The 25,760-nt window shown below is 38.0% G+C and overlaps 1 protein-coding gene across 2 annotated transcripts in view; it reads left to right on the top strand.

Annotated features, from left to right (window-relative positions):
* The window catches only part of GPATCH2 (G-patch domain containing 2), a 168,202-nt gene extending 143,004 nt beyond the window's left edge, over window positions 1-25,198 (top strand). Inside the window, exons 9-10 of one of the 2 annotated variants that reach the window (XM_081226151.1) lie at window positions 7,876-7,964; window positions 20,940-25,198. In XM_081226151.1, the coding sequence (XP_081082277.1) occupies window positions 7,876-7,964; window positions 20,940-21,160 (310 nt within the window). In that variant the 3' untranslated portion in view covers window positions 21,161-25,198. Of the gene's footprint in view, window positions 1-7,875; window positions 7,965-20,684; window positions 20,906-20,939 lie in introns of those variants that run through there. The other variant, XM_081226154.1, reaches the window with a different exon arrangement.
* Window positions 25,199-25,760: the final 562 nt, after the last annotated feature.

The following is a 25,760-nucleotide window of genomic DNA, read 5'->3' as shown; positions in this document are numbered from 1 at the left end:
AAGCCAGCAGAATCAAACGTTAAGGAAGAATTTACTTTTCCTATTAACTACCAAAAAAATTCCTACTTGTTATTTAGAAATGACCCTAATTTATATCCTTATTATAGCGTATTGATAGTGTTGAGATGTGATGAGTTTATACCGTCATGTGTTTATTTCGTGGCTGTTTCCTGACACTCTACACTAGGCATTCTTCTGGTTGTCTTATACCATTGTGTCCCCTGTCCTGTGTGATCCTGGGTAAATTATTTCACTTCTCTGTGCCCTGGGCTTCTTATCTATAAAGTGGAGATGGTAATAATAGTACATTTATTAGCTAACAGTTATCAGTTGCTTAGTGTGGGCAGGCACTGTACCAAATGTTTTACACCAGTGCTCTTTAAATAAAATCTTCAAAAAACCTTTGAGGTAAATACTAAACTAATCCCAATTCTTGAGGGTAAGGAAATTGAGGCAAAGGGAGTTTAAGTAACATGCCAAAGATCGGTTAAAATCCTTCTCAAACATTGACAAATATGGTGTAAGTTAGCCTTTTCGGAGAACTAGTTGGGAAAACAGAAACGGCAGCGTCAGAGGAAAGAAATTCTGTTGGAGACTCAGGCAGATCAGGCCAACAGAACCTAAAGCTTCATCTAACAAACACCTCCGTTTCCACAGTGGGAAAAGTTCCACCATGCCTTTGACAAAGAAATACCCCCAGCTGCAACAACCACTTACATTTATTAATCCTCTTGTTTGCTGTTTTCTAATTCATCTCATTATAATTTGTATTTTTTGTTGTTTGTTTGTCCCATGCTCATGGTAAAAATAAAGCCCAATATTAAGGTGAGGCATAAAGAAGAAAATTCCACCAAACGCCATCACATTGGAGATAATCGTCACCAGCCTTTCGTTGCATAGTTTCCATACCTTTCAACAAATACATATGCATGGTCTATAATTTGGAAATATTAGTATAGTTACTATGAAGAAAAGTAAAGCAGGGTGAGGAGATGGAGAAATGAAGGGGTCGCTTTTTAGGTAGAACACAGGATACGTGTAGATATTTGGATGAGGCTTTTTGTTTTAAACTTACATTATTAAATTCTATTGTTTGTGATACTGTAAGTAGAAAAGGTGGTCTATGTGTATAGCATATTTTAAATATTCCATAGAAATTTTATAATAGGTATTTTCGATTATGAATACTAGTTTGGTATCAATCTATAATGTTCGGTGTTAATGTCTCTGCTAATGGTTCAAAATCAGAGAGGAATCATGGACCTTCTTGATAAAAAAGTATGCATACGCACATTTTGCACATGATTTCATAAGGTTCCTGGACCACCTGAAGCCTCCCACTGTCTCCCCCCGTGTCACCCCCTTGCTCACTACAGTTCAGCCAAGTGGCTCTGCTCTGAGGACCCTGGAGAGTCCTTGGCTGCTGGGGCAGTGACTCTGGTCCCTGAGCTCCCCGAGAGCCTCCTGACACACAGCTGTCCCTCACCCTCGCTGGGAGCTCCACGGGGGACGTGCTTATTGGCATATAACCTGGCACAGAGGAAACGCACAGGAAACATTAGTTCTGGCAGCAGCCACCAGATACCTGTATGTAGCAAGATAAAGCAGATCGGGAAGATGTAGGTCTGGACTTGAACTCTCAGACGAGGTGGAAGAAGCACCAACAGGACAGACCCTTCTGAAGCTGTTGAGGGGAACTGCACCCTGGCAGGCAGATCACGGTATCCAAGGGGTGGAGCATCAGACAACAGGTAATCGGAGGTTATTGAACCGCAGCGTAAAGAACCGCCCAAGCAGGTAGGCGGTGACAGGAACGGGGGCCAGGAGCAGCTGAAGCTTGGAGAAGGTCAGCCTGCAGCGTTAGAGACAGATCCAGTTACCAGGTGCATTTTAGCATCTGGGCAAGTCCAGGCAATGACCTAAATCTAAAAGAACTAAGATAGGGGCTTCCCTGGTGGCGCAGTGGTTGAGAGTCCGCCTGCCGATGCAGGGGACACAGGTTCATGCCCCGGTCCGGGAAGATCCCACATGCCACGGAGCAGCTGGGCCCGTGAGCCATGGCCGCTGGGCCTGCGCGTCCGGAGCCTGTGCTCCGCAACGGGAGAGGCCACGACAATGAGAGGCCCGCATATCGCAAAAAAATAAAAAATAATAAAAAAATAAAAGAACTAAGATATCAGAAGGTTTATAACGAGATAGGATATGTCCATAGTAAAGCAAGGGTCCAAATCCTGGGACACAAGTACTGAGTTCAGTGCACCGAGTTATAGCTTAAACTACCCCTTGCTGATGTGAGGATTGTTCCCAAGCGAGGGGAAATGGGCTTGAGACAGAACGTGACGCCACATGACGAAAGCCACCAGAGAAAGAAGGCGCCAGAACCAACAACTGATCAAACAATACCAAATGCAAAAGGTTTTGCGTGCACAAGAAGGGACTTTGAAAGAAAACATCATTAAAAACAAGGATTTAGGGCTTCCCTGGTGGCACAGTGGATTAGAATCTGCCTGCCAATGCAGGGGACACGGGTTCGAGCCCTGGTCCAGGAAGATACCACGCGCCGCGGAACAACTAAGCCCGTGCGCCACAACTACTGAGCCTGCACTCTAGAGCCTGCGAGCTACAACTACTGAGCCCACGTGCCACAACTACTGAAGCCCACATGCCTAGAGCCCGTGCTCGGCAACAAGAGAAGCCACCACAATGAGAAGCCTGTGCACTCCAACGAAGAGGAGTGCCCCGCTCGCCGCAACTAGAGAAATCCCGTGCGCAGCAACGAAGACCCAACACAGCCAAAAATAAGTAAATAAAATAAATAAATGTTTTTTTAAAAAAGCAAGGATTTAGCGCGATCCTGGTACTTAAGAAATATTTATGCTCAACAGTACTTGATATGTGCATACTGGCACAGAAGGAAAAGTGCTAGATACTGATGTTTACTTGTTCAGTTAATATGTTGAGACATATTGACACTGAATAAAGTGGAAGAGAGGGTGATTTGGATCTAGAAGGGAAAGTTCACGTAGGGCTGGATTTGCACCGACTGCTCCTCCAGTGACACCACAGACCCACTTCATTTCTGTGCAGCTGATACCCTGTCCAGGCTTATATTTTTCTAACTGACAGTGAGTGTTCTTGCCAAATGCCAGGGCCCATAGTCACATCTGTTTGTCTCTTCTCTGCAGCTTGTCCGAGGCTGCTCGGGAACACATCTTATCCAGGGGGCAGCTTTCACTAGGCCTAATTCTCTGAAAAGCCAAATGCGCATACAATGAAGAGACAAGTTCCTCTTCTCTTCTCTTTAATATTATTGTGTTTGACACCGCCTGCTTCAGACCTTGTCAGCCCTTGTCAAAAGACAGGTTCTCAGGCAAGGTGGTCCTCCTTAGTATTTTTTGTCTCTGCTTTGTGGGGGTTTTTTGGATTTTTTATATTTTTGTTTTTTACTTTTTTTTTCCTCTGGATGAAATGCCCACTTTCCCGCCACCACCCCATTTGAAAGGATGACGGGATAACCAAGCGAAGTCTGGCTCAAAAGCAGAACAAAACGAAGATTTCCCTTTGAGCTCTACTTTCTAATATTTAATAGGAAAAGTTTCAGAATGAGTACAAAGGGAAACAGTGTTTCAAATCATAGCTGACACTGCTTATTAAATCCATAACAAAAAAGCATTATTTCTTTATCCTTTCCACTTAAAGATATGGGTGTGTTTACCTCTAGAATTTTAAGGTGTTAGTAGTTACAAAGTTACCAGGTTCTGACTTTTCTCCCCAGCAAAGGCTCTCACTGACACAAATATACTGATAGGGCTGATGGGTAATTTCCTAACAGTGCCTTACAAAAGGACCTTAACATTTTTTAACAACTTTGGGTCTGTTCATAGGACAACATATGGTCATTCTTCAAAACACCACAGCCAGAAAAACTAAACAAAAACCAAAAATTGCCAACCATCACCTTGAATAATAATCCACATGTTCTGCTTTGCAAAGACAAATGACTCATTTAGGCTGAAGCCAACTAGGCTGCCTTTGAGACGTTCATTGATTTTAAATTAAAAAAAAATAACTGCTCTGTTTTGCATGAAGAATGACAACTAAATAACGGAGTAGACCTTGCTTAGGTTATTTGTAGCAACTCCGTTGCACCTGTCTGAAGGAAAGGAGGGAGGACAGGCTTAAATGAGTAATCTTACTGATCAATAATCCCGATCTCTCAGTGTGCTGTAGCAGGTAGTCAATTCTTGATAGAATTACTGAAATACAGCTCGCTGTTTTTCTTATGGCTCAGGTCTTTGGGCTCAGTGTACTGACTTTATTAATTTAACTTTATTCTCCTTGAATGTTTGTCTCTTTTCCTTGATGTAGCTACATTGGGGGTGGGGGAGGGGAGTTGAAGGAAAATGTGCTGTTCCACTTGTTCTGTACAGATACCCAAAAGGGAATTTGGGGTCCAGCAGATGAGAAAAAGGCTTAGAAGAGGGAGTTGTTCTTGGAATTTGTTTTTCACCCTCTTTGTAAACAGGCCTTCCTAATAAGTTTGAACAGTGTAAAAAAAATAATAACGTTTTAAAGGTGATATGGACTTGGGAGAATGGTTTTTCAAGCAATTAGAAGACTCCGGTTACATACCACTAGTGCAAGAACAATGTAAGTAGAAACTAGCTATCTTAATAGTCACAATGAACAGCTACTGTGTATTCTTCTAATGATCTCTAAAAAGGTATTTCTTCAGAAGAAGTTTCACTGTGTGGCATGATATTATTCTTAATTATAACAGAGACAGATAACCTGGGAGGAACTTTGTGTCTGGACTACTCGCAAACCTGGTTACTCTCCCAACCCCAGCTCATCAGCATCCCATGAATCTGGCCAGCTTGCTTCTGCTAAATGATCTTTAATGACCCCACAGCAGCTATAAAATCCAGACACCTTCACGGGGCAAATGTGGCACATATGGCCCATGGTCAAGCCCCAGCGTTCTTCTTCCATCATATTATATAGTTCCTCTGTAAACACCGCTACCCAGACATCCTGAACTACTCAAAATTCTCTGAACAGAACAAACTCTTTATCATTTAAAAATACTTTCAGCAACAGGTATAGAAAACCTGACCAGCAGTGGCTTAATCTAAGCATATTTATTACGTTTTAACAAGAGGATAAGAAGTAGATAGTCCGTGGGTTGGTTTTCACAGCTCCGTAACAGAAGGGCCACACTCCAGAATTCGGGTTCCCACTTTATTCCCACTTCCAGAATGTTACTTTCCCCTCCTCCTCCTCGGCTATTCCTGGTAGCCGCGCCTGTCTGGTACATGCTCTGTGGAAGGTAAACTACTCCAGTCTTTTTTCTAGGGGGGAGGTTTCAAGAGGGATCGGAGATGTGTCAGGATAATGTTGTACAAATAGGTAAAATCATGTCTCTTTTACAGATATAAAATGAATATGCATTTGAGATTTTAACTCATTGATTAATGAGGGAACCAGACAGATGCTATAATGGGTTCAAAGGAGAAATGAAAGAAGCACAAATGTATATGGAGTAAGGAAGATTGAATGAACTTACCAATGTGTGCAAACTGGCTTTCCCACAGTGGGGAGGATGGTCCTTCCTCAGGACAGAACTCATTTGAATTACTGCAGACGAGAGTTATTTTCCATTGCTTTCAGTTATCTAAACTTAGAGTTGTAAAATAGCTCCCATAGAATCAGAATCAGGTGAGTAGAAGGGTGTACTCTATAGTTTTCCATTGAAGCACCGATTTTTCCCTACAAAGAAAAAAGGTATATTCAGTAAATGCTTAGAATTGTTATAAGGACTAAATATCAAAATGTCTAGTAATATTAGGAAAGTTCATTGTGCCTGCCACTAATTATTTCATATATTTTGACTTAATCTCCTCACTCAGACTTAAAACTCTTCCAATAATAAGAACTGAACTTTCCATTTCGTTGGTATCTTCTACTTCCTTTTTCCTCATTTTCACCATCACTATGGAGTCTTATGCTAAGTCAGCATTAGATACTAATAATTGCATGCTGAATAAGTGAATTCATTAATTTTTTATAAAAAGGATGTGATACTGGGCTTCCCTGGTGGCGCAGTGGTTGAGAGTCCACCTGCCGATGCATGGGACATGGGTTCGTGCCCCGGTCTGGGAAGGTCCCACGTGCCGTGGAGCGGTTGGGCCTATGAGCCATGACAGCTGAGCCTGCGTGTCCGGAGCCTGTGCTCTGCAACGGGAGAGGCCACAACAGTGAGAGGCCTGCGTACCGTGAAAAAAAAAAAAAAAAAAGGATGTGACTTTTTAATTTTTTAAATTTTGATATAGCTTTAAAAATAAATATAAAATATAAATATATTTATAAAATAAATATATAAATATATATTATATATAATATATAAAATAAATATAGCCATTTATTTTTTCTTGGTATTATGAGCCAAAACCACACTTCAAAATCCAATAAAAATGTTATAGTTATACATACTAGTAAACATTTTGACATGTGTGTGTATGTATTTCTGCAAAGTTAATCATTAATTGAATGAACTAATTTTTTAAAATATTTTAATAATTATAAATATTTATAAAAGAGAATCATTATGCACTCAGTACAAAAGGAAGAGAAAACTAGATAAATACCTGTTTGCTTCTACCTATATTGATAGATTTTCACAGTATGCTTCTTTGGTTGTATATACCCCTGGATTAGCCAGCTCATTGATTGTACTTTACTTTGTACATTATAGATAGAATCTGTATTTAAAGTAATTTTACTCCCCAACTCCAATTTTTCATTATATTTAAACACCTGGGTATAAGTGTGGAAGTATATATTTTGAGTTTTACCTGAATTAGTTTCTTCCTTTTACATTTTTCTCTAATAATCTGGTTGTTTTCTAATTGGGCCCTATAAAACTTCAGTATACTACCACATATCTCTCTGAATTACTAAAAAGTCATGTTTTCTAGTAAACATGCTTTATTTATTTCTGCTTCATGATCCCCAGGTAGTATCCCAACCCCATGTCGGGGATTATAATCCAGGACATGAACATAAGCGTCCTCTATAGCTTGAAAATCTTGAAGACTTTTCCATCTTTTCCATCTTATTAGTTTGTCTTGATTTCCAATTGAGCCATTTCTAATTTTTCCAAAACTCGTAAATTTAGGAGTCCATGTTAGACAGAACAGTCTAATTCTGAGTAGTTCCAAGAGTAGCAGAAGGTCTGCTTCTTAGTTCTTATACATCATGTCTTTACAAAGGTAATCCAATATCATGTTAGCTTCTCTAGTATCAATATCAGCATTAATGCATTCAAATTGTTTCCTCACCTAGCTAATAAATAATTAACTAAAGAATTCTAATCCTGTGAATTGTAAGGAAGAACATCACTATTTCCTTCTATTTAAAATGTTTTAAGAGAATTCACTGCCACATAATATCCTAAAAGAAATTGATCATACTTTTCCTGTAATAAATGTTGTTCTGACAGTAAAGCATTAGTAACCAATTGATAACCTAGCAACAATATTGTGATCTCTTTAGATAATTAATCTTAGCTATTTTCCTGTCAGAAGCAACAGTGCTTGATTTTATGTTGAGCCAGAAAGATTGCCAGTTTTGAAAATTAAAAAGCATTCCTTTTATATTATTCATTCCAGTAACAATTTATGATGGCGTATTTAGCTGCTGAACGCTTGTCAACAAACGTAATTATGTTTCGATATAAACAAGATTGGTGGTTTTACTAGGCTGCTCCATCTTTGTTGAGAATGTTTTGATTTAGGTTCAGATTATACAAGCTGTGTATTTATGTGTCGTTTTTCCCCTCCTTTGTTAATAGTTTTTTCTGATAATTACTTGTAGGCAAACAAGCATGCATTTAGGATCCCTATGCACTGGAGACATCAAACGGAGAAGAAAAGCTGCACCTTTGCCTGGACCTACTACAGCAGGTAAAAGAGAAAGGGCTTGGGGCAAAACACACATATAAAGTTCATAAATCATCAAGAGTAAAATACAGATAGCCCTTAATCACTTGCACTGAGGAGGAAGCACAGTTACAAGAAACCAGTAAAGCAAATCATTTGCCTTTGGTGTCAGGATGTATTGTGTGTTCCTTGTGTAGGTTTTTCAGGCCGCTGATCACTAAAGTATTTCCTACACACCTGCAAAACTGTGTGAGGTATTACAGGATACAGATACTTCAAAAGCTGTGTCTTTGGCCTCAAGAAAGTTACAGACTTATTGGGAAAACAAGGCATAAATTGATGAAAAGGTAAATAACCCCAGAGGAAATTAATAGTAATGAATTCACAAGTATTGAAGCAGCCTCAAAACACAAGGCCCATGTGGTAGTAGATGCCAGCCTGCTCATGAGTGTAGCAGTCTGGTTTCTACACCCAGCTCTCCAGAGATCTTTGATTTCGTCTTTCCTTACTTAGACAAGTTAGCATTAGAATAAAAAATCTCTCATCATTTCCACCTCAAACACCATGTCATTTTAATGAGTGTGGTATAGGGAGAACCAAAAGTTTTGAGCTGAGAGAAGTCACTGGACCAAAGGGGACCAGAAGCCTTCCCGGAAAGGCAAAGACCTGAGCTTGGTAGGGAAGGATAAGAATAAGATTAATATGTATTGCAAGATCTCATGCAATATACCCTGAGAAAACCATAATTCAAAAAGAGTCATGTAGCACAGTGTTCATTGCAGCTCTATTTACGATAACCAGGCCATGGAGGCAACCTAAGTGTCCATCGACAGATGAATGGATAAAGAAGATGTGGCACATATATACAATGGAATATTACTCAGCCATAGAAAGAAACGAAATTGAGTTATTTCTAGTGAGGTGGATGGACCTAGAGTCTTTCATACAGAGTGAAGTAAGTCAGAAAGAGAAAAACAAATACCGTCTGCTAACACATACATATGGAATCTAAAAAAACAAAAATGGTTCTGAAGAACCTAGGGGCAGGACAGGAATAAAGATGCAGATGTAGAGAATGGACTTCAGGACATGGGGAGGGGGAAGGGTAAGCTGGGACGAAGTGAGAGAGTGGCAAGGACATATATACACTACCAAATGTAAAATAGACAGCTAGTGGGAAGCAGCCGCATAGCACAGGGAGATCAGCTCGGTGCTTTGTGACCACCTAGAGGGGTGGGATAAGGAGGGTGGGAGGGAGACGCAAGAGGGAGGGGATATGGGGATATATGTATATGTATAACTGATTCACTTTGTTATACAGCAGAAACTAACACAACATTGTTAAGCAACTATACTCCAATAAAGATGTTAAATAGAAAAAAAAAGATCTCATGCAAGAGCAGTGGTGCAGGAAGCAGAGATAAAAACCTGTGATAAGGGAGCCTACTAGGCCTTAAATGTGGACACGTGCACAGGAACAAACAACAATTAACTGTATGGGTTTGTAATTCAGCAAACTGACTGAGAAAATGCTTTCCATGTAGATCCTTGATCAATTACAAAGTTATTATTATAGTAGTGGCCTATTGCTTGGGGTCCTTAACCATTCATATTTATAAACTGTCTCAGCTTCATTTAGGAATTCTTTTATAGGAAGAGTTATGTTTTCCAAGATTAATTATAGAATATGAAAATAAGATTCAGATTCAACAGGAGAGTAAGCAGTGAGAAGGGGAAAATATAGATATAGATAACAGATATGAATAGACAGATATCTTGACATGATGATTTCAAAGGAAGTTAAAGAGGTGAAGCTTAAATTCTGTATTCAGTAGACCTATCCCATAGTTCAGCACTAAAAAATTAAAGAATAACTTAAAATTGGAGCACTCACATACAGTTGTTCCATCCACATAAAGGGCTAAATTATGAACTGTAGTTATAAGTATAGTTACAAGTGTGATATCTGATCTTCATCCTCTAACTTTGTTGAATTTTCAGAATTTGGAAGTAGGAAATACCGGTGTGCAGAATGTGTTTGTGTTCATGTAGAATAATATTTACTACTTACTGGGTGCCTACTATGTACCAAAACCTTATTTTATCTTTGCAACAACTTGATGACTTAGGTGTTATTATCATTCACTTTACACCATAAAATGAAGATTCAGACATGTGTTAGGGTCTTCTTAGCTACCTAAGAAGGCAGAATGATTGAAGGGCAAAGGGAGGATTCAAGCCAATGTCTGCATGACTCCTAAACTCATGATCTTTTCATAGCATACATATGGCCTTTCTGTAAGAATATATATATAAAGACTGTCTTATTCCATGTGTCTTATGCAATTATATATATATATCTTGATTTATATATAAATAGACTATTATATAATTATTTATATTTATATAGACTATTATGTATCTTAAGTGCCATAAAAGATTTATCTAAATTTGCTGTATAGAAATACAGAACTTTCATTACAACACTTCTAATATATCTCTTTATACAGGAACATATAGCCACTTTTAGATCAAATACATGTCATGAGTTCCTCAAATCTTTCATAAGGCAGGTATAGGATTCTTTAATATTCCCATTCCAGTTGAATGGTCCCCTGAATTCTCTTACCTTTCAATGATTCAAACACTGGTGGCAGAAATAGTACAAGAACAATCTTAGGAATGTGACTGAAGCACCTCAGAGCCAGCAATAAGGAAGAGAGGATATCAGGGTCAGGTCCTAACACTCTGAACATATGTGAAGTGAGAAGGAAAATGCATAATGGTTAGGGAGAGCATAATGTGATTATTTCTACAGGGTGATTTTGATGTTACAATTCAGTAGCATCAGAGGAAATCATTTCTACAGTGTATGGGTATAAACATTAAACTTTAGCCTAAAACATTCATAAGCTTACACCAGCATATTCCAAGTGTTGTATTTCAAAACTTTAGTGATTCTATTAAGACTCAAGATTTTGATTCTATTACTAGATTATTTACCTAAAAGAACATAACTCAGAAATTTAATGCATTTTTGTAATTAATCCAATAGTATTGGAGTTAGAGAATTAGGTTACTCATTTTCAATGCATTTTTACAATCCATGCATAACCGTTCCCCTCAAAGAGGAAGAGAATCAGGTTACTTAAAAATCCTTAGTTTTAAAAAGAATATCTTCCAATACAAATGAATCAACTCTAAGGTGAAGATTATTCTCCAAATTCAAGTAAGAAATGCTTTTGCATAAATGCACTTTGATAATAAGGTTATGAATCCTAAATCATCTTGTCTCCAAAAATTATAGTTTTCAAATTCTGGAATATAGTTAATCTCATAACAAAGAATCTTATCTTTATAAGCTTCCAAAGTTGAGTTAACATGTAGAGTTATTTTGCCATTTTATAGGCCCTTATAGACCTCCCAGAAAACACACTGAATTGAGATGTGTTTTCACAGTTCCTTCTACCTTTAGTCAACATTCAGTCTAAGCTGGAAAAAGACAGGAGAAGGTAACACTTTCTGATTTGAAATCAGAAATGAGAGTTAAAAGGCTGACAGTCTGAATATTGTTGGATGATCCCCTCTGATTTATATATGAAATATTATGTCATCAAATAGCAGATTTAGAAAAGATTTAGCAAACGTTTATCAGAAAACTATAATTAGGCACTTTATAATCCCAAACTGTGTTTATACAACAATTTAAGATGCTGAACAGTTATATACTCTATCCATAATAAATAATATTTTTAAAGATTTAAAGTTCCCTATGAAATTAATAACCCAAAATCTGATCATCTTTACCTGCTAGTGTATTGAAAATTTTACTCACCCTGTTGTAACAATAACACTGAAGCATAATTTAAGTAAGGCTATAGACTAGCCAGTAGTGTTATCGGTTGAACATTTATTAATTGTGACAGGAACACCGAATTTATTTCAGTGCTTTAGCTTATTTACTGCTCTTTCACCTTCGTATTTTGTATTGACAAAGTAAAATGAATATTGATAAGGTTAGGTATTGATTTTTAAATGTATGGCTTGTTCTCTGCCTCATTCAAAGTCACATACCAAAAGGTAGTGGATGTCTCAGTAGCAAAGAATGTAGATTTATTATTATAAAACTGAGAACTGTTGAAGCAAGGTTTGCCAGCAGAATGCATTTTATAGTTTGAAACCTGTCATCTGTAAAGGTGAAGAAAAGCAGTGAGCAAACTAGGAATATTATTAACACGTTTTTAAAAGGCCGTCAGCAATGTTGGTTATGGTCTTGGGTTTTTGGTAGAAGTCATAGCTTACTGAGGATCTGATACTAAAAAGACTTAAGTATGTTTATTGAGATATTGTGGCTACCACATTTTTTAAAAAATGTTTTGTCCACTATGTATTACTAAATTCATTGTTATCCATAATTAGCATTTGCTGTTACTATTTTGCTTTCTATTGAAATATTATCATAGGGAAAGTATTCATCATAAGTAGTAGACCTTCTTCTCTACATTTTAAATTAGAAGTTCAATATCTCAGTGTAGATATTGCTCCAGCAAAACTGTGTCTTTGTGGACATGCAAGTTCTTAGCAAGGAGTTACATCACAGCTTTCTGTGACTTCTCCTCTGCATCCTACTGATATTTCAATAATAAAATAATCTTTATGAAGATTGAAGGCAATAAAGGCAGATTGTAAATCGTAATGGGTGAAGGTTTTTAAAAGGAGTGCTTTTAAGTCATACTGAACATAATCAGGAAATGTTTGATGTAACCAAGCTCCTTTTCAAGGTACTGTGTCTCTTCCGTTGTCCAAATTTATCTTATCAATAATTATATATTTTAAATTTACCACGTTAACCTCTTTTTTTTTTTTTTCTTTTCCGGCCGTGCTGGCTCTTCGTTGCTGCACGCGTGCTTTCTCTAGTTGGGGCGAGGGGAGCTACTCTTTGTTGTGGTGCACAGGCTTCTCATTGCGGTGGCTTCTCTTGTTGTGGAGCACAGGCTCTAGGCACATGGGCTTCAGTAGTTGTGGCGCATGGGCTCAGTAGTTGTGGCTCGCGGGCTCTAGAGCACAGGCTCTGTAGTTGTGGCGCACGGGCTTTGTTGCTCCTCAGCATGTGAGATCTTCCCAGACCAGGAATCAAACCAGTGTCCCCTGCATTGGCAGGTAGATTCTTAACTGCTGTGCCACCAGGGAAGTCCCCTATTTTTTTTTTTAATTTTATCACTGGATCTGTATGACCACTGTAGATTATCTTATCTCTTCCAGGATTTTAAAACAGGCAGACTTTACTGGGGGGGGGGGGATTATTGTTATTCATTTTGAACCCTAACTGTATCTAAACATATTGCAAAAGCCTAGGAAGTATGTAACTCTCTCCCTCTTGGATATATGAACCACCTTTCAGTCATGTGTCTCAGTAGAGTCTTAGACAGCTCTCCATTGTCATATGATACAAGAAACACTTAAGAAGGTAAGCACGCATGTTAGATAGAAAATAATTGCTGTTCCTGACAATATGAAAGACTAAATAATGAGAAAGTGCTCAAACCACAGAATACCTGGACATGCTGAATAATATGTGAAACCATCTCCTTTAGATGCATAGCTGAGACTGCAGGAAAGAAAGAGAGAAATGGTCCCAAGCACCCCCATGCCTATGCCAGCCTCGGAAACCTTGAGGCTTGTTGGTTAGTGCCCTTGTGGAAAGAGAGGCAAGCCGGGGAGCTGGTGTAAGGCTCCTTATCAAGCCAGAATGTCTGACAAGCTCTATCCTCAGGACAGGGCAGACTAGAAACAAAACTCACCCACAAGCACAGGAAAATTAAGAATCTGGTTTCCACCTAGGCTCCAAGTAGAAAACTCTCTGAAGATTTGTAACCAAGAGGCTACCTTCACATATGAGTTTCTAGTTTAAAATGACACCAAGCCAAAAATTAGCATAAAAACTGGTCTTTGATGCAAGTGCAAAACCACTCTAGAGGTACACACCTTCAACCCCAAGTCTCAAGAACCACCACAAATGAAAACCTACTGAAGATGACCTCACAAACCAAAACTAAAAGAATTCATTATTAAAACATTCAAAACGAAGGGGAATAACTGAAAAAAGAAACGACACGTGATAAAGAACCAAGTAGAAATTTGAGATTATTTTATTTATTATGAAAATATCTTGAGAATTATAAACTCACTGGATGGGTTGAACAGCACATTAGATACAGCTGAAAAAAAAAACCAGTGAGTTTTAAGAGCGATCTGAAGAAACTACCTAAAAGAAGCACAGAGGGATAAAAATATGGAAAATATAAAAGAATAGCCAGAGTACTTGAAGGAGCATGCAGTTCAATATATGTCTAATACAATAGAACGTCCAGAAAAAGTAGAAAGATAGGGAAGTGCACTATTCCAGGAGAATGCTGAAAGAATTCAATGAAAATAGCACAATTTTTAAAAATGAAGAAAACTTGAATCTTCATGTTCAAAAAGTACAAGTCTATTGAGAAGTTGTAAATATAAATAAAGTCATACCTAGACACACTGTAATAAAACTTTAGAACACCAAAGACAAAGAGAAGAACTTAAGGGCAACCAAGGAGATAAGATATAACCTACGTAGGAATGAAATTACACTGGCAACAAACTTAAAAAGAATGGTGCAATCCAGAAAATTAGAGAATATTTTCAAAGTGTGAGATGAAATAACCGAATCATCATAGAGTTTTCTGTCCAGTTAAATTATTTCCCAAGAGTGAGGATGAAATTAAGACATTTTCAGGTAAAGACCCATCATTACTAAATTTAATAACTCATGTAGAAGAAAATGGAATCCATGAAAAAAGGAAAAAGAATAAAAATCAAGAAGGAGTTGGGAGCAAAGAAATTGTTAAACATGCATAAAGCTAAACTTACATTGAATATATAAAAGTAATAATGATGATGGTGACAATGACCATAAAAAGGATTAATCTGGGTGTATAAAAGTAAGATGGAGCTAAAACTCTGGACAACAATAATATGTAAAATGTGAGGGAATAATAAGTCAGGTATGCATGTTAACGTTTAAAAGTAATCATTAGAAGTATAGAAATATAATATGGAATTTTCAAGCTGTATAAGCAAGCAGTAGATGCCAGAAAGGAGGAAACAAAAATGTATAGAAAAAGCAAGGTAAATAGCATTAAGTAATAGTGTAAAAATAATCCAAATATATCTGTAATCACAATAAATGTAAATGGAATAAATGCATCAATTAAATTCAAGGATTATCATAATGAATAAAAGAACAAAATTCAGTATATGCTGTTTACAATAAATACAACTAAAACATAAATTGTCATTTAAATATCAGCCAACGAAAGCTAGAGTAGCTGGGTTAATAACAAAGGGAATTTTGAGGTATTTCAGGAAAGTTGAAACACTCTTCAAACAGACTTGCTATGCTAGTTTAGCAGTTTTTTTCCAGGAGTTTGAAATTTATGGATATATTAAAATCTCAGTCATTTGGGGAAATGTGGCAGAAGAAATGACATAATAGAAACTAATGGTGATAGAATATTTTAAGATCAATGTTCAGTAACATTGATAAGGGTAACATTAAGACTCAGATGTCCTAAATTCAAGTTCTAACTGGGGCACTTTCTGACTAGTTGACTTTGGGCAGGTGCATTTCCTCTTTAAACCTCAGTTTCTTCTGTAAGTGGAGTCAATAATAATCTTTCAGGTTGCTACAGAAGATCAAAAGAAATGATGGCTACAGAAGCACTGGTAATCTCTCAGAACTGCACCATTATATTTTAAGTTATCCAAGTATGTCACTGTGTGTACTATGCTGAATACTGTCCAAATGCAAATTGAGAGAAGTTAATATTGCAATTAATATGTAACCCAATTATTTTTTTTAATGGTTTGGAGCATCATCTCCACTAAAATTGTTTATTTGCCATTAATTCTCATAGGGAGGCAGTGTAGGTAATGGCAAGTATGTAGGCTTTAAGAGTAAGCTTAACCAAAGTTTGAATCTTAGCTTAGGATATGGTAACGGTCAAGTACTTCATCTCTCTCAGGCCCATTATAATTCCCCCCTGCACAACTGTCATGAGGAATGGAGATAACGAATGTCACATGCTTAGCAATTAAATCACATGCCAGGTACGTAGTAGGTAGACCATAAATGGTCCTGATCATATTATAGCAACAAACATACCTGTGTGCCTTCAGAACAATACAGTTTTATTTTAAGATTTCTTTAGTTCTCTGAAAACACAATTCTTTGATATACAATCATTCCATAAAAAATGTTTCTGTATAACCAAAACATCTATTAATAAAAACACTCCCCGGGCTTCCCTGGTGGCGCAGTGGTTGAGAGTCCGTCTGCCAATGCAGGGGACAGGGGTTCGTGCCTCGGTCCGGGACGATCCCACATGCTGCGGAGAGGCTGGGCCCGTGAGCCATGGCCGCTGAGCCTGCACGTCGGGAGCCTGTGCTCCGCAACGGGAGAGGCCACAACAGTGAGAGGCCCGCGTACCGCAAAAAAAAAAAAAAAAAAAAAAACACTCCCTTCTCCAGACATGTCAATATTGACCATGTTTTTCACTCCCTACTATGCAAAGTTTTCATCATTTAAGAAAAAAAAAAAAAACAACCGGCTTCCCTGGTGGCGCAGTGGTTAAGAATCTGCCTGCTGATGCAGGGAACATGGATTCGAGCCCTGGTCCAGGAAGATCCCACATGCCACGGAGCAACTAAGCCCGTGCGCCACAGCTACTGAGCCCACGTGCCACAGCTACTGAAGCCCACTCTCCTAGAGCCCGTGTTTTGCAACAAGAGAAGCCACCGCAATGAGTAGCCCACACACCACAATGAAGAGTAACCCCCGCTCACTGCGACTAGAGAAAGCCCACCCGCAGCAAGGAAGACCCAACGCAGCCAACTAATTAATCAATTAATTAATTAATTAAATTTAAAAAAACCCCAAGAAACTAGTTTTACATTTCACTTTCTAAAAAGTGGCTTGTATTTTAAGCAGTTATCTATTTGAACTGATTTTATTTAACAAAATTCCCATGAAAAATGTCTGAAATATTGCAGTTAAATGTAGGATGGTCTGAATTAGGCTTTTCTATATTAAGAAATAATTAAAACATTTGACAAAAAGTAGTAACACCTACCACTTTCTCACATCCCAAACTGTGCTCAATGCTGTTTCTTTTCTTAACAGCAATCAAAAACCCATGTCCCTAAATTAGTGACTGGGAACAGAAGACAGTATTATAAATTGCAATTCTAATAATGTCACATATAATAATAACAATAATCCTTCCCTTCAGCTGGCTAGTAAAGTAATGGGGAAAGAGGATGGATGGGAAGAAAGAATGAACATACACCATTAAAAGCCTTCTGAATACAGGGTCGGGAATGAAGCAATGCACTAGCTGTTATGTGGGAAGCAGCATGTGTCACCTCCCCTTCCACTGGCTGTTTATCCAACATCAATACAACACTTTAGGAGCCAAATGACTAAACAAGGTGCCAATTAGGCTTGCAGTCAGCTAGATATATTAGCAGCTAAGAGAGACCGATACAAGATTTTCATCTCTTGAGCCAATTACACCAGTGAACTACCATCCACAATACACTTTGGAAGATTTGAGGGGAAAGGACCGACTCAGCTGTAATAGATATAAGAGATCCAGCAGAAAGGGGGCTGGGAGCAGGACTTGCAGAAGGGTTAGGAGGCTCTGTGTTGCTAAAATTGCGCGAGCAGGAGAGCCTCCCAGGAAAGGGCTTAAAGGATTTCGCACTGCTAGGAACAAAAGAAAAGGAAATGATGGTTGTAGGATGCTGTGCTGAGACTGAGCTGTTCCACTCCCATGTCTTAATCTCATAAAAGAAGGATGAGCGACCAATAGTAGATCTCACTCTAGAATCATTTCCCGTGAAAAGTGAAGTATCTGTTGTCATTTTTTTTCAAGTTGTATAGAAAAGCCATTGTTTTTGTTTGTTTCTGGGATCTTTGTTTCAGTGTGGAAAGATTTAACATTTGAGAAATTAAATATTATTTTCTTTTACTGTAAATATAATGCTTTATTTTATTTTTTGTTACGAAGAGAAATGAAACCAGCATTAAAAAGAGAGAGAATGGATTCTTTTCTGCCTGTATAAAAACCAAGCATGAACTTATGGTTACCAAAGGGGAAATGGGATGGGGGGGTGGTGGGATAAAATAGGAATTTGGGATTAGCAGATACACACAACTATTTATAAAATAGATAAACAAGGTCCTACTGTATAGTGCAGGGAACTATATTCAATATCCTGTAATAAACCATAATGGAAAAGAATATTTAAAAAATATATATATGTGTATACATATATGTATATATATGTATGTATTACTGAATCACTTTGCTGTACACCGGAAACTAACACAACCTTGTAAATCAACTATACTTCAATTAAAAATATAGACAAAAAAGCATGGGAGGAATAGGGTGGCCACTGCTAGGCCACCATGCTTGAAACACCAACACTTTAAAATTACAAGAGTGAATCAGTTATTTACTATTCACTTCAGAACTGAGAATTGACCACAATTTAGCAATTTGTGCAGAGATGTTTTAAATTGACCTCATATTTTTTCTTAAATATTAAATTTTAAACCTGAACCTTTGAAAGCTCTTGTATTGAAAATATGATTAAATTGATGTGTAACCTAAAGCAGCATTAGCCCTCTGATCTGATCTTAGATTATAGATGGAATTAAATTAATTCATGGAGATCACAAAAAAATTAGGGATATAAGACAAAATGTTAGTACACCATTTAACCTGACACACCTGAGCAGCAGCTGTTTGGAAAACAGTTAGATGCCTTGGTGGTCTGTCTTTGTTGTCACCATTATCATAATTTCAAAGTAAAAACTTTAAAAAAACTTTATTGCCTTTTTGTTATTATATTAAACAAGAGTTCTGACAAAATGCTTCTCTTTGTTTTTTTGGTAATTAAGAGTTGCATTTTTTATATTTTATATGTATTTATATGTATATTTTTATGTAGCTTAAATATATATGTAAAATCTCTGTGTATGTATATTTTGCCTTTGTCAAGCAGTAAATAACTTTAGTCCAGAATTTTTCTTTGGCCATTCAAGCTGTTTGCAGTTGAAGGTTTTCTCTCTCTTTTTTTTTTTTCTTTTTTTTTTTATAAATTTACTTATTTACTTGTTTGTTTTTTGGCTGCGTTGGGTCTTCGTTGCTGCATGCGGGCTTTCTCTAGTTGCGGCGAGTGGGAGCTACTCTTCGTTGCGGTGCACGGGCTTCTCATCGTTGTGGCTTCTCTTGTTGCAGAGCATGGGCTCTAGGTGCACAGGCTTCAGTAGTTGTGGCACACTGGCTCAGTAGTTGTGGCTTGCGGGGTCTAGAGCGCAGGCTCAGTAGTTGTGGCGCATGGGCTTAGTTGCTCCGCGGCATGTGGGATCTTCCCGGACCAGGGCTCAAACCTGTGCCCCTTGCACTGGCAGGCAGATTCTTAACCACTGCGCCACCAGGGAAGCCCGGTTTTTTCTATTACATGTTAAGATACTTGTTTCAATGAGCTAAGAACCAATTTGACAAATCCAAAACCAACTCATTATTGTGGTAACCCAGTTCTCACTCCCTGTAATGAAGTCAGCAAATGGCAACAGTGTATTCTATTCTCAGTCAGAAAATGTACTGAAGATTGAGAATATCAAAATGTTTGGTAAAGGTCTTGCAAAAATCAACTGATGATTACTCTATAGTTTCAGTTATAAAACGCATCAGTTTCGGTTATAAAACTCATCTCTATTTGCAATTTCCTTCTGTAAGTTAGAATCACAAGGAACAACCCACTCACTATTCCCCAGAAAGCCAGATACAAATTACCAGATTAAATATACTGTTAGTTCAACCCTGACATTTCTTTTCTTTATTATTATTTTATTTTTTTACTGTGAGATACATATACCAGAGAATACATCGAAATGTGTAGATACAGTTTTAAAACACAATAATAATTTGGCCATTAGTGTAGCCACCACCCAGGTCAAGAAATAGAACTCTATGCTGCGGTCCCATAGATAATATTTTTTGTTACTGGTGCTTAAGGAGCCTTCTGTGCCTTGTATCACCACGCTAAACACAATCTTAGAGAAGTAGGACAGAGAATCCCAATTTTGGGGGGGTGAGGTGGGGTAGAAGGTGCTGTCATAATCCCAAATCAGGGAGGAAAGATGGATGAGGATGGGAAAGGGGTGCAGGGAGCTCATGGGTTGGTACCAAAGAGACATCTGACTCACAAGCCTTGGAGAGTAGTGAGTGATTTTGTCAACAACTGCTCATTTCAGCCCTCAGACTGTCTAGGAAAACATAGCCCACATTTCAGAGCAGAAACGTGCTGGACCCAGGACTGAGCTGGTATGCCACAGGCATCCTGCAGATCTTTGGAAAGGTCTTTATCCCTGGAGCCCTCAGGACGGAATGGTGGGCAAATACTATATCCTTCAAAGTTCTACAACAGACTTTTGGGGAAGCCCCATTACAGGAGACTGTACTGAATATGTTCTCACTAAAAGGTGGTTTTACAATACTTTCACCCCTTTTCTTCCTACACAGTCTCTAATGTTAGTTGCTTGATGATCACTTCTTTAATTGTCAAGGAAGAGTAACCACAAGATATGACCTGGTAGTTGAGTTTTGATGGCTTTGTGTTATGCCTGTTTTACAGATGAGAAGTCAGAAGCCCAAAGAGTTTAAATAACTTAATCAGCTACTAAGTGGTAGAGCTGAAACTAACCAAGGCCCTTTTTTCACTGATCCCTCTGCTACAGCAAGCTCCTTATCCAAAGGTGAATCAACAACCTGGTTGAAAGAAAAACTTAGGAAAATGTGGTTTTCTTAGCCTAAGAGGCTCTTCACTTGTGTTCATAAATAACAGTGGTTTGGGTTTTTTTTGTGTGTGTGTGTCATTTTCTAATTTCAGGATTTGTAGGAGAAAACGCCCAGCCCATCCTAGAAAACAACATTGGAAATCGAATGCTCCAGAATATGGGCTGGACACCTGGGTCAGGTCTCGGACGAGATGGCAAGGGGATCGCTGAGCCGATTCAAGCCATGCAGAGGCCAAAAGGATTAGGACTTGGATTTCCTCTACCAAAAAGCAACCCTACAACAACTGCCTCCAATTCAGGAAAATCCGCCTAAGAAGAAAAGCAAAGAAGAGATGTTTTACCAGTTGTATTTGCTCTATGTATCCCATTGTTCTAAAATTACAACATAGCTTCTATTTTTGAAGCTGAAATCTAACATCAAAGCCTCAAACTTGTCACTCTAGCTTCCTAGCTGCGTACAGTTCTGCCACAGTGATAGAAATGGGATTTCATCACACTTCATGGTGCTAAAGTAAAAACCTTTATGTTTCAAAATTTTTCAGCGATTTACATTCTAGGTGCAAAGAACAGCTCAATTTCTCCTATTTATTTTGATCTTGTATGTCAATAATTTCTAATGCTTTAGCTGGATTCATTCACGTGTGTGCTCCATGCCCTGGCAACTGAGCACACCCGCATGTTTCTAAAATGGGATTAGCCGGAAAGGGTTGTGTTTCACATCAGCCCTGTCTGTTGTAACCGAAAACACCTATCATCACATCAGTGAAGTCCTAAGCACATCTCTGTTTGAAAGGCTGGCCAATTTCATATTCCTTGAACATGGCTTTTTTGTTAGGATTCTCTAACAGGGTGACACCCATTGTCTATCCTTGGACAGTGTCGTATGAAGTTCACAGTTGACAAACAGCCATTAATGTTTCCCTCTGACATGTCGACAAAAATAAACCTCATCGTTGTGATCACCAGAGTGCCCTCGACACGACTTTAATGCAGATTTTATAAATGTTACCTCCTTTAGAACATAAAGGAATTATGGAAAGGAAAATATTTTTTAAATTCACCATGACTGAACTGTAAATTCCATTAATCTAGACTTCCTTCTACCTCATGCTTCCCAAAGGTTGATATTTTTTTTAAGATCAACTCAACTGTAGTAAACTGATTTTAAATTTTAACCATCAGAGTAAGTTAGAATATCGACTCAATTTATTCGAAGATTTAAGTGGCTCTCCCAAGAATTCAGATTTCTGGCAATGGTCCAGCCCATATACAAGGTGAACAAAAAATGAAAGGTACTGATTTGCCCTTTCTAACATCTAAGCAGTTACCTTCAAACCAAGCAAAACAATTCATTTTTACTTTGTGCCTCGTATTGTTAAATCTGAATCATCTGCTTCCTCATGTCAGAGATTCTAAATTGTTCTTAGTTTAGATGTTGATTAGTTATCTCCATTATTAAGGACTAATAATAATATTCTCTTTATAATGGCCTTTGTTGGTTGAATGAAGGCCAAGATAACTCACGTGAATCACCCTTCTAATGATTTTATTTTTTTAACCCTTTGTTTTTCTTTTTTTTTTTTTTTGGTACGTGGGCCTCTCACTGTTGTGGCTTCTCCCAGTGCAGAGCACAGGCTCCGGACACACAGGCTCAGCGGCCATGGCTCAAGGGCCCAGCCGCTACGCAGCATGTGGGATCTTCGCGGACCGGGGCACGAACCCGTGTCCCCTGCATCGGCAGGCAGACTCTCAACCACTGTGCCACCAGGGAAGTCCAACCCTTTGTTTTTCCAGAGTAGTTTTAGGTTCACAGCAAAATTATGGGGAAGGTACAGAGATTTCTCATAAATCCCCTGCTCCCATGCATGCACGGCCTCCCGTTATCAACTTCCCTCATCAGAGTGGGACATTGTTACAATTGATGAACCTACGTTGACACATCAAAATCACCCAAGGTCCACAGTTAGTCTTACAGTTCACTCTTGGTATTGAACAGTCTATGGGCTTGGACAAACATATAATGACATGTCTGCACCATTATGGTATCATACAGAGTAGTTTTACTGTGATAAAATTCCTCTGGGCTCCTGTCTAATAGGCTTTTGGAAATTTGTCAATCCCCAAGAGTTTTTTAAGGGGGGAGAGGAGGTTTGTGCATGTAATAGACCTGTCCCAGGTGGTCCCCTAAAGAAAATACTGCTGGTTAGGGAGAGGAAGTTCAGCCTGCTATTTGAAAGGCCTAATGGTTTGCCAGATTTCCTTTTAAGGACGCATTCCTTTTAAGAATTACCTTCTTTCCTAGGAGTATCGTGGTAAAAGACAAGTTGGTTAGAGGACTATAGACTACCAGGTGAGTTGCTCTTATGCTCTTCTTAGGCTATCAGGTGAGCATTCTCATTGGATAAAGTAACCTTGTTGTATGATTCTTTTCTACAAGTTTGTTACCTGGAAATCTGCCATTTTTAAAAAAAGGTTTTTGTTGACTACTCATTCTATCTATGTAAGGGGTAAAATTGTCTATATTCCAGTTTAAAACTTCTTTATGGTAGTATACAGTGCTCTAGGATCTGTTCAAAAGTTTCTTTTTGTTTGTTTATTTGTTTGCTTGTTTAATACCATTGCCCGAAGATCTTCTAAAATCCTAGAATTTTGAAAAGCCAAATGTGGAGCCACTGATAACACACAAGGAGATTATTGTGAGACTGACTGATCCTAAATTCCTGAGGACTTGACCGTCTTTTTCACTTTATCATGTTCTAACCCTCACAGTGAAGAAGAACAGACCATATATACCAGCTGGCACAGGGGAACTCCTTAACTAAATATTGTAGCTGTATGAAAACTTTTTCTTGTCCTCCTGGGCAGGTACCAACCTTCTGAAGCAAACCTTCTCTAAGATATCACTGAGCTTGGGTGCTCTCTAACTCAGCCCCCCAAAACAATTCATCTTTATATTTTCCCCTGATAGAAGAAAGGTCTCAATCTTGACATCTAGTGCCCTCTCTGTGACTCACAGAGGATTTCAAACATCTCTTATCCTATGGAAGTGTTTAACTATACAGAATATGTGAATCAGTACTCAAAGCAGAGAGGTGGCAACATCCCAAGCATCCCCCCAGCTCTCACACAGACATGCACCAGGAGCACATGTATCCCTTCACCTTTCAGTGAAATTTAAGAAAAATCAATGCACACCTGAAGTTCTGCGTGGACCTGAACTGAATCGGAGAAATAAATCCAATTGAAAAATGCAATTTGTAATGTAAGTTGAATATCTTTTAAGATATGAAGTTCACTAATTTATGTTTTATATTGAGTTATAGTTAATTTTTACTGGCTCCTATGCCCATAGAACCCAAAGCATCCAAAGGAATTCATCCTTTAGAATGTATCAATCATATCTCCTTAAAAAGGTGGTTAGATTTTTCTCTTCTTCATAAAGCCAACTCTTCTACAGTATCTAAAGCTTCATATCAAATTAATTGCTTGTACTAAAAATTTTAGAGAGTGCATTGGTCTCTTCCACTACTATCCAAATTATCCAGTCCCAGCAGTAGCCGAGAGAGGGTGAGTGTGGCTATATTAGCACTTCAACTTTTTGCCTTTATATATGTGTTATACTTGATATTAATCAGATTGTGTGTTGGGGTCATTTCCTTCCTTCCTTCCTTCCTTCCTTCCTTCCCTCCCTCCTTCCTCCTTTTTTCCTTCTTTCTCCCCAAATGCAATTTTTAAGGCTATGTTCCCCCCTCAAATTTATTTGCTTTTATTTTTTAATTATATGATACCCCTTTAAAAGAAAATCCATTGCTAACTAAAATTTACCAATTAATTGGTCTCAGCATTTTAAAACATAGATTTTATAACACACACTGTTTCTATCAAAGAGAAGTTAAGACAAGTAGGGTTAAAGATATGCCTAATGTATACATATAGGTATGTTTACAGGGCACATATGTGTGCCATATACGGACATGATGGCAAAATAATTGCATTTTATTAATATTCTTATTTTAGCATTGTGAATTGATATTCTTGCAATTAATTGACTGACAATTGCTTCTCTTCAATATATTTTCATTTTGAGCAGATATTTCATGAAAGAGAAAAATCACTGTTGACATGCCTTTTAAAACCATTTCCTCCTGTACTCTGTCTTTCTAAAAAAAAAAAAAAAGTGATCTAAATGGGTATTGTAAAATGAAGTTGTTTCGCAAAGAATATTTTGGATTTTTTTCTTTTAGTAGAAAGGTATATTAATAGTACAACAAAGAATGAAAGAATAAACACGATGTTTGAGAATGTTATTTATAAGCAGTCATTGTCTTTGTGCTTTAAATGTTTCCTTCTAAAAGTAATAAAAAATAGAGTTGAAAGGACTTTATTTTTTTTTTTAATTACTACCCATTGACGACATCAAACAGTGCGGTTAAATTCATTGTTAACCTTTAAGCCCTGGAAAATGTCAACATTTTCCAAAAAATTTTAGAGAAAAAAAATTGGTAAATATATTTGATTTCATTTATTCACAGCTGATTGTGACCTGTTCTACTACATTTTCCTGGCTTTGTTTGTTTTCTCTGAAACTGGGCTGGACTAAACGGCTTAGGGTCTCTTTCCACTCAGAGATTCTGATTCTAAAGTAACGAGTGCAAATTCTCTCTAACACTTGAAATATCCATCAGGACCATATGTGTTACAGTCCCTCCATTTCCTTCTGGGAAATTGTACCTCTCAGAAACCTGCCTGGATTTTTAAAATATTTTATAATATGCATTAAAACGTTGAGTTCCGGGCTTCCCTGGTGGCGCAGTGGTTGAGAATCTGCCTGCCAATGCAGGGGATACGGGTTCGAGCCCTGGTCTGGGAAGATCCCACATGCCGCGGAGCAACTGGGCCCGTGAGCCAGAGCT

This window comes from Mesoplodon bidens (assembly GCF_964165515.1).
Source record: "Mesoplodon bidens genome assembly, chromosome: 2".
NCBI classification, from domain to species: Eukaryota; Metazoa; Chordata; class Mammalia; order Artiodactyla; family Ziphiidae; genus Mesoplodon; species Mesoplodon bidens.
The sequence above is the reverse complement of the archived record's forward strand: the minus strand, read 5'-3'. Positions and strand labels throughout refer to the sequence as shown.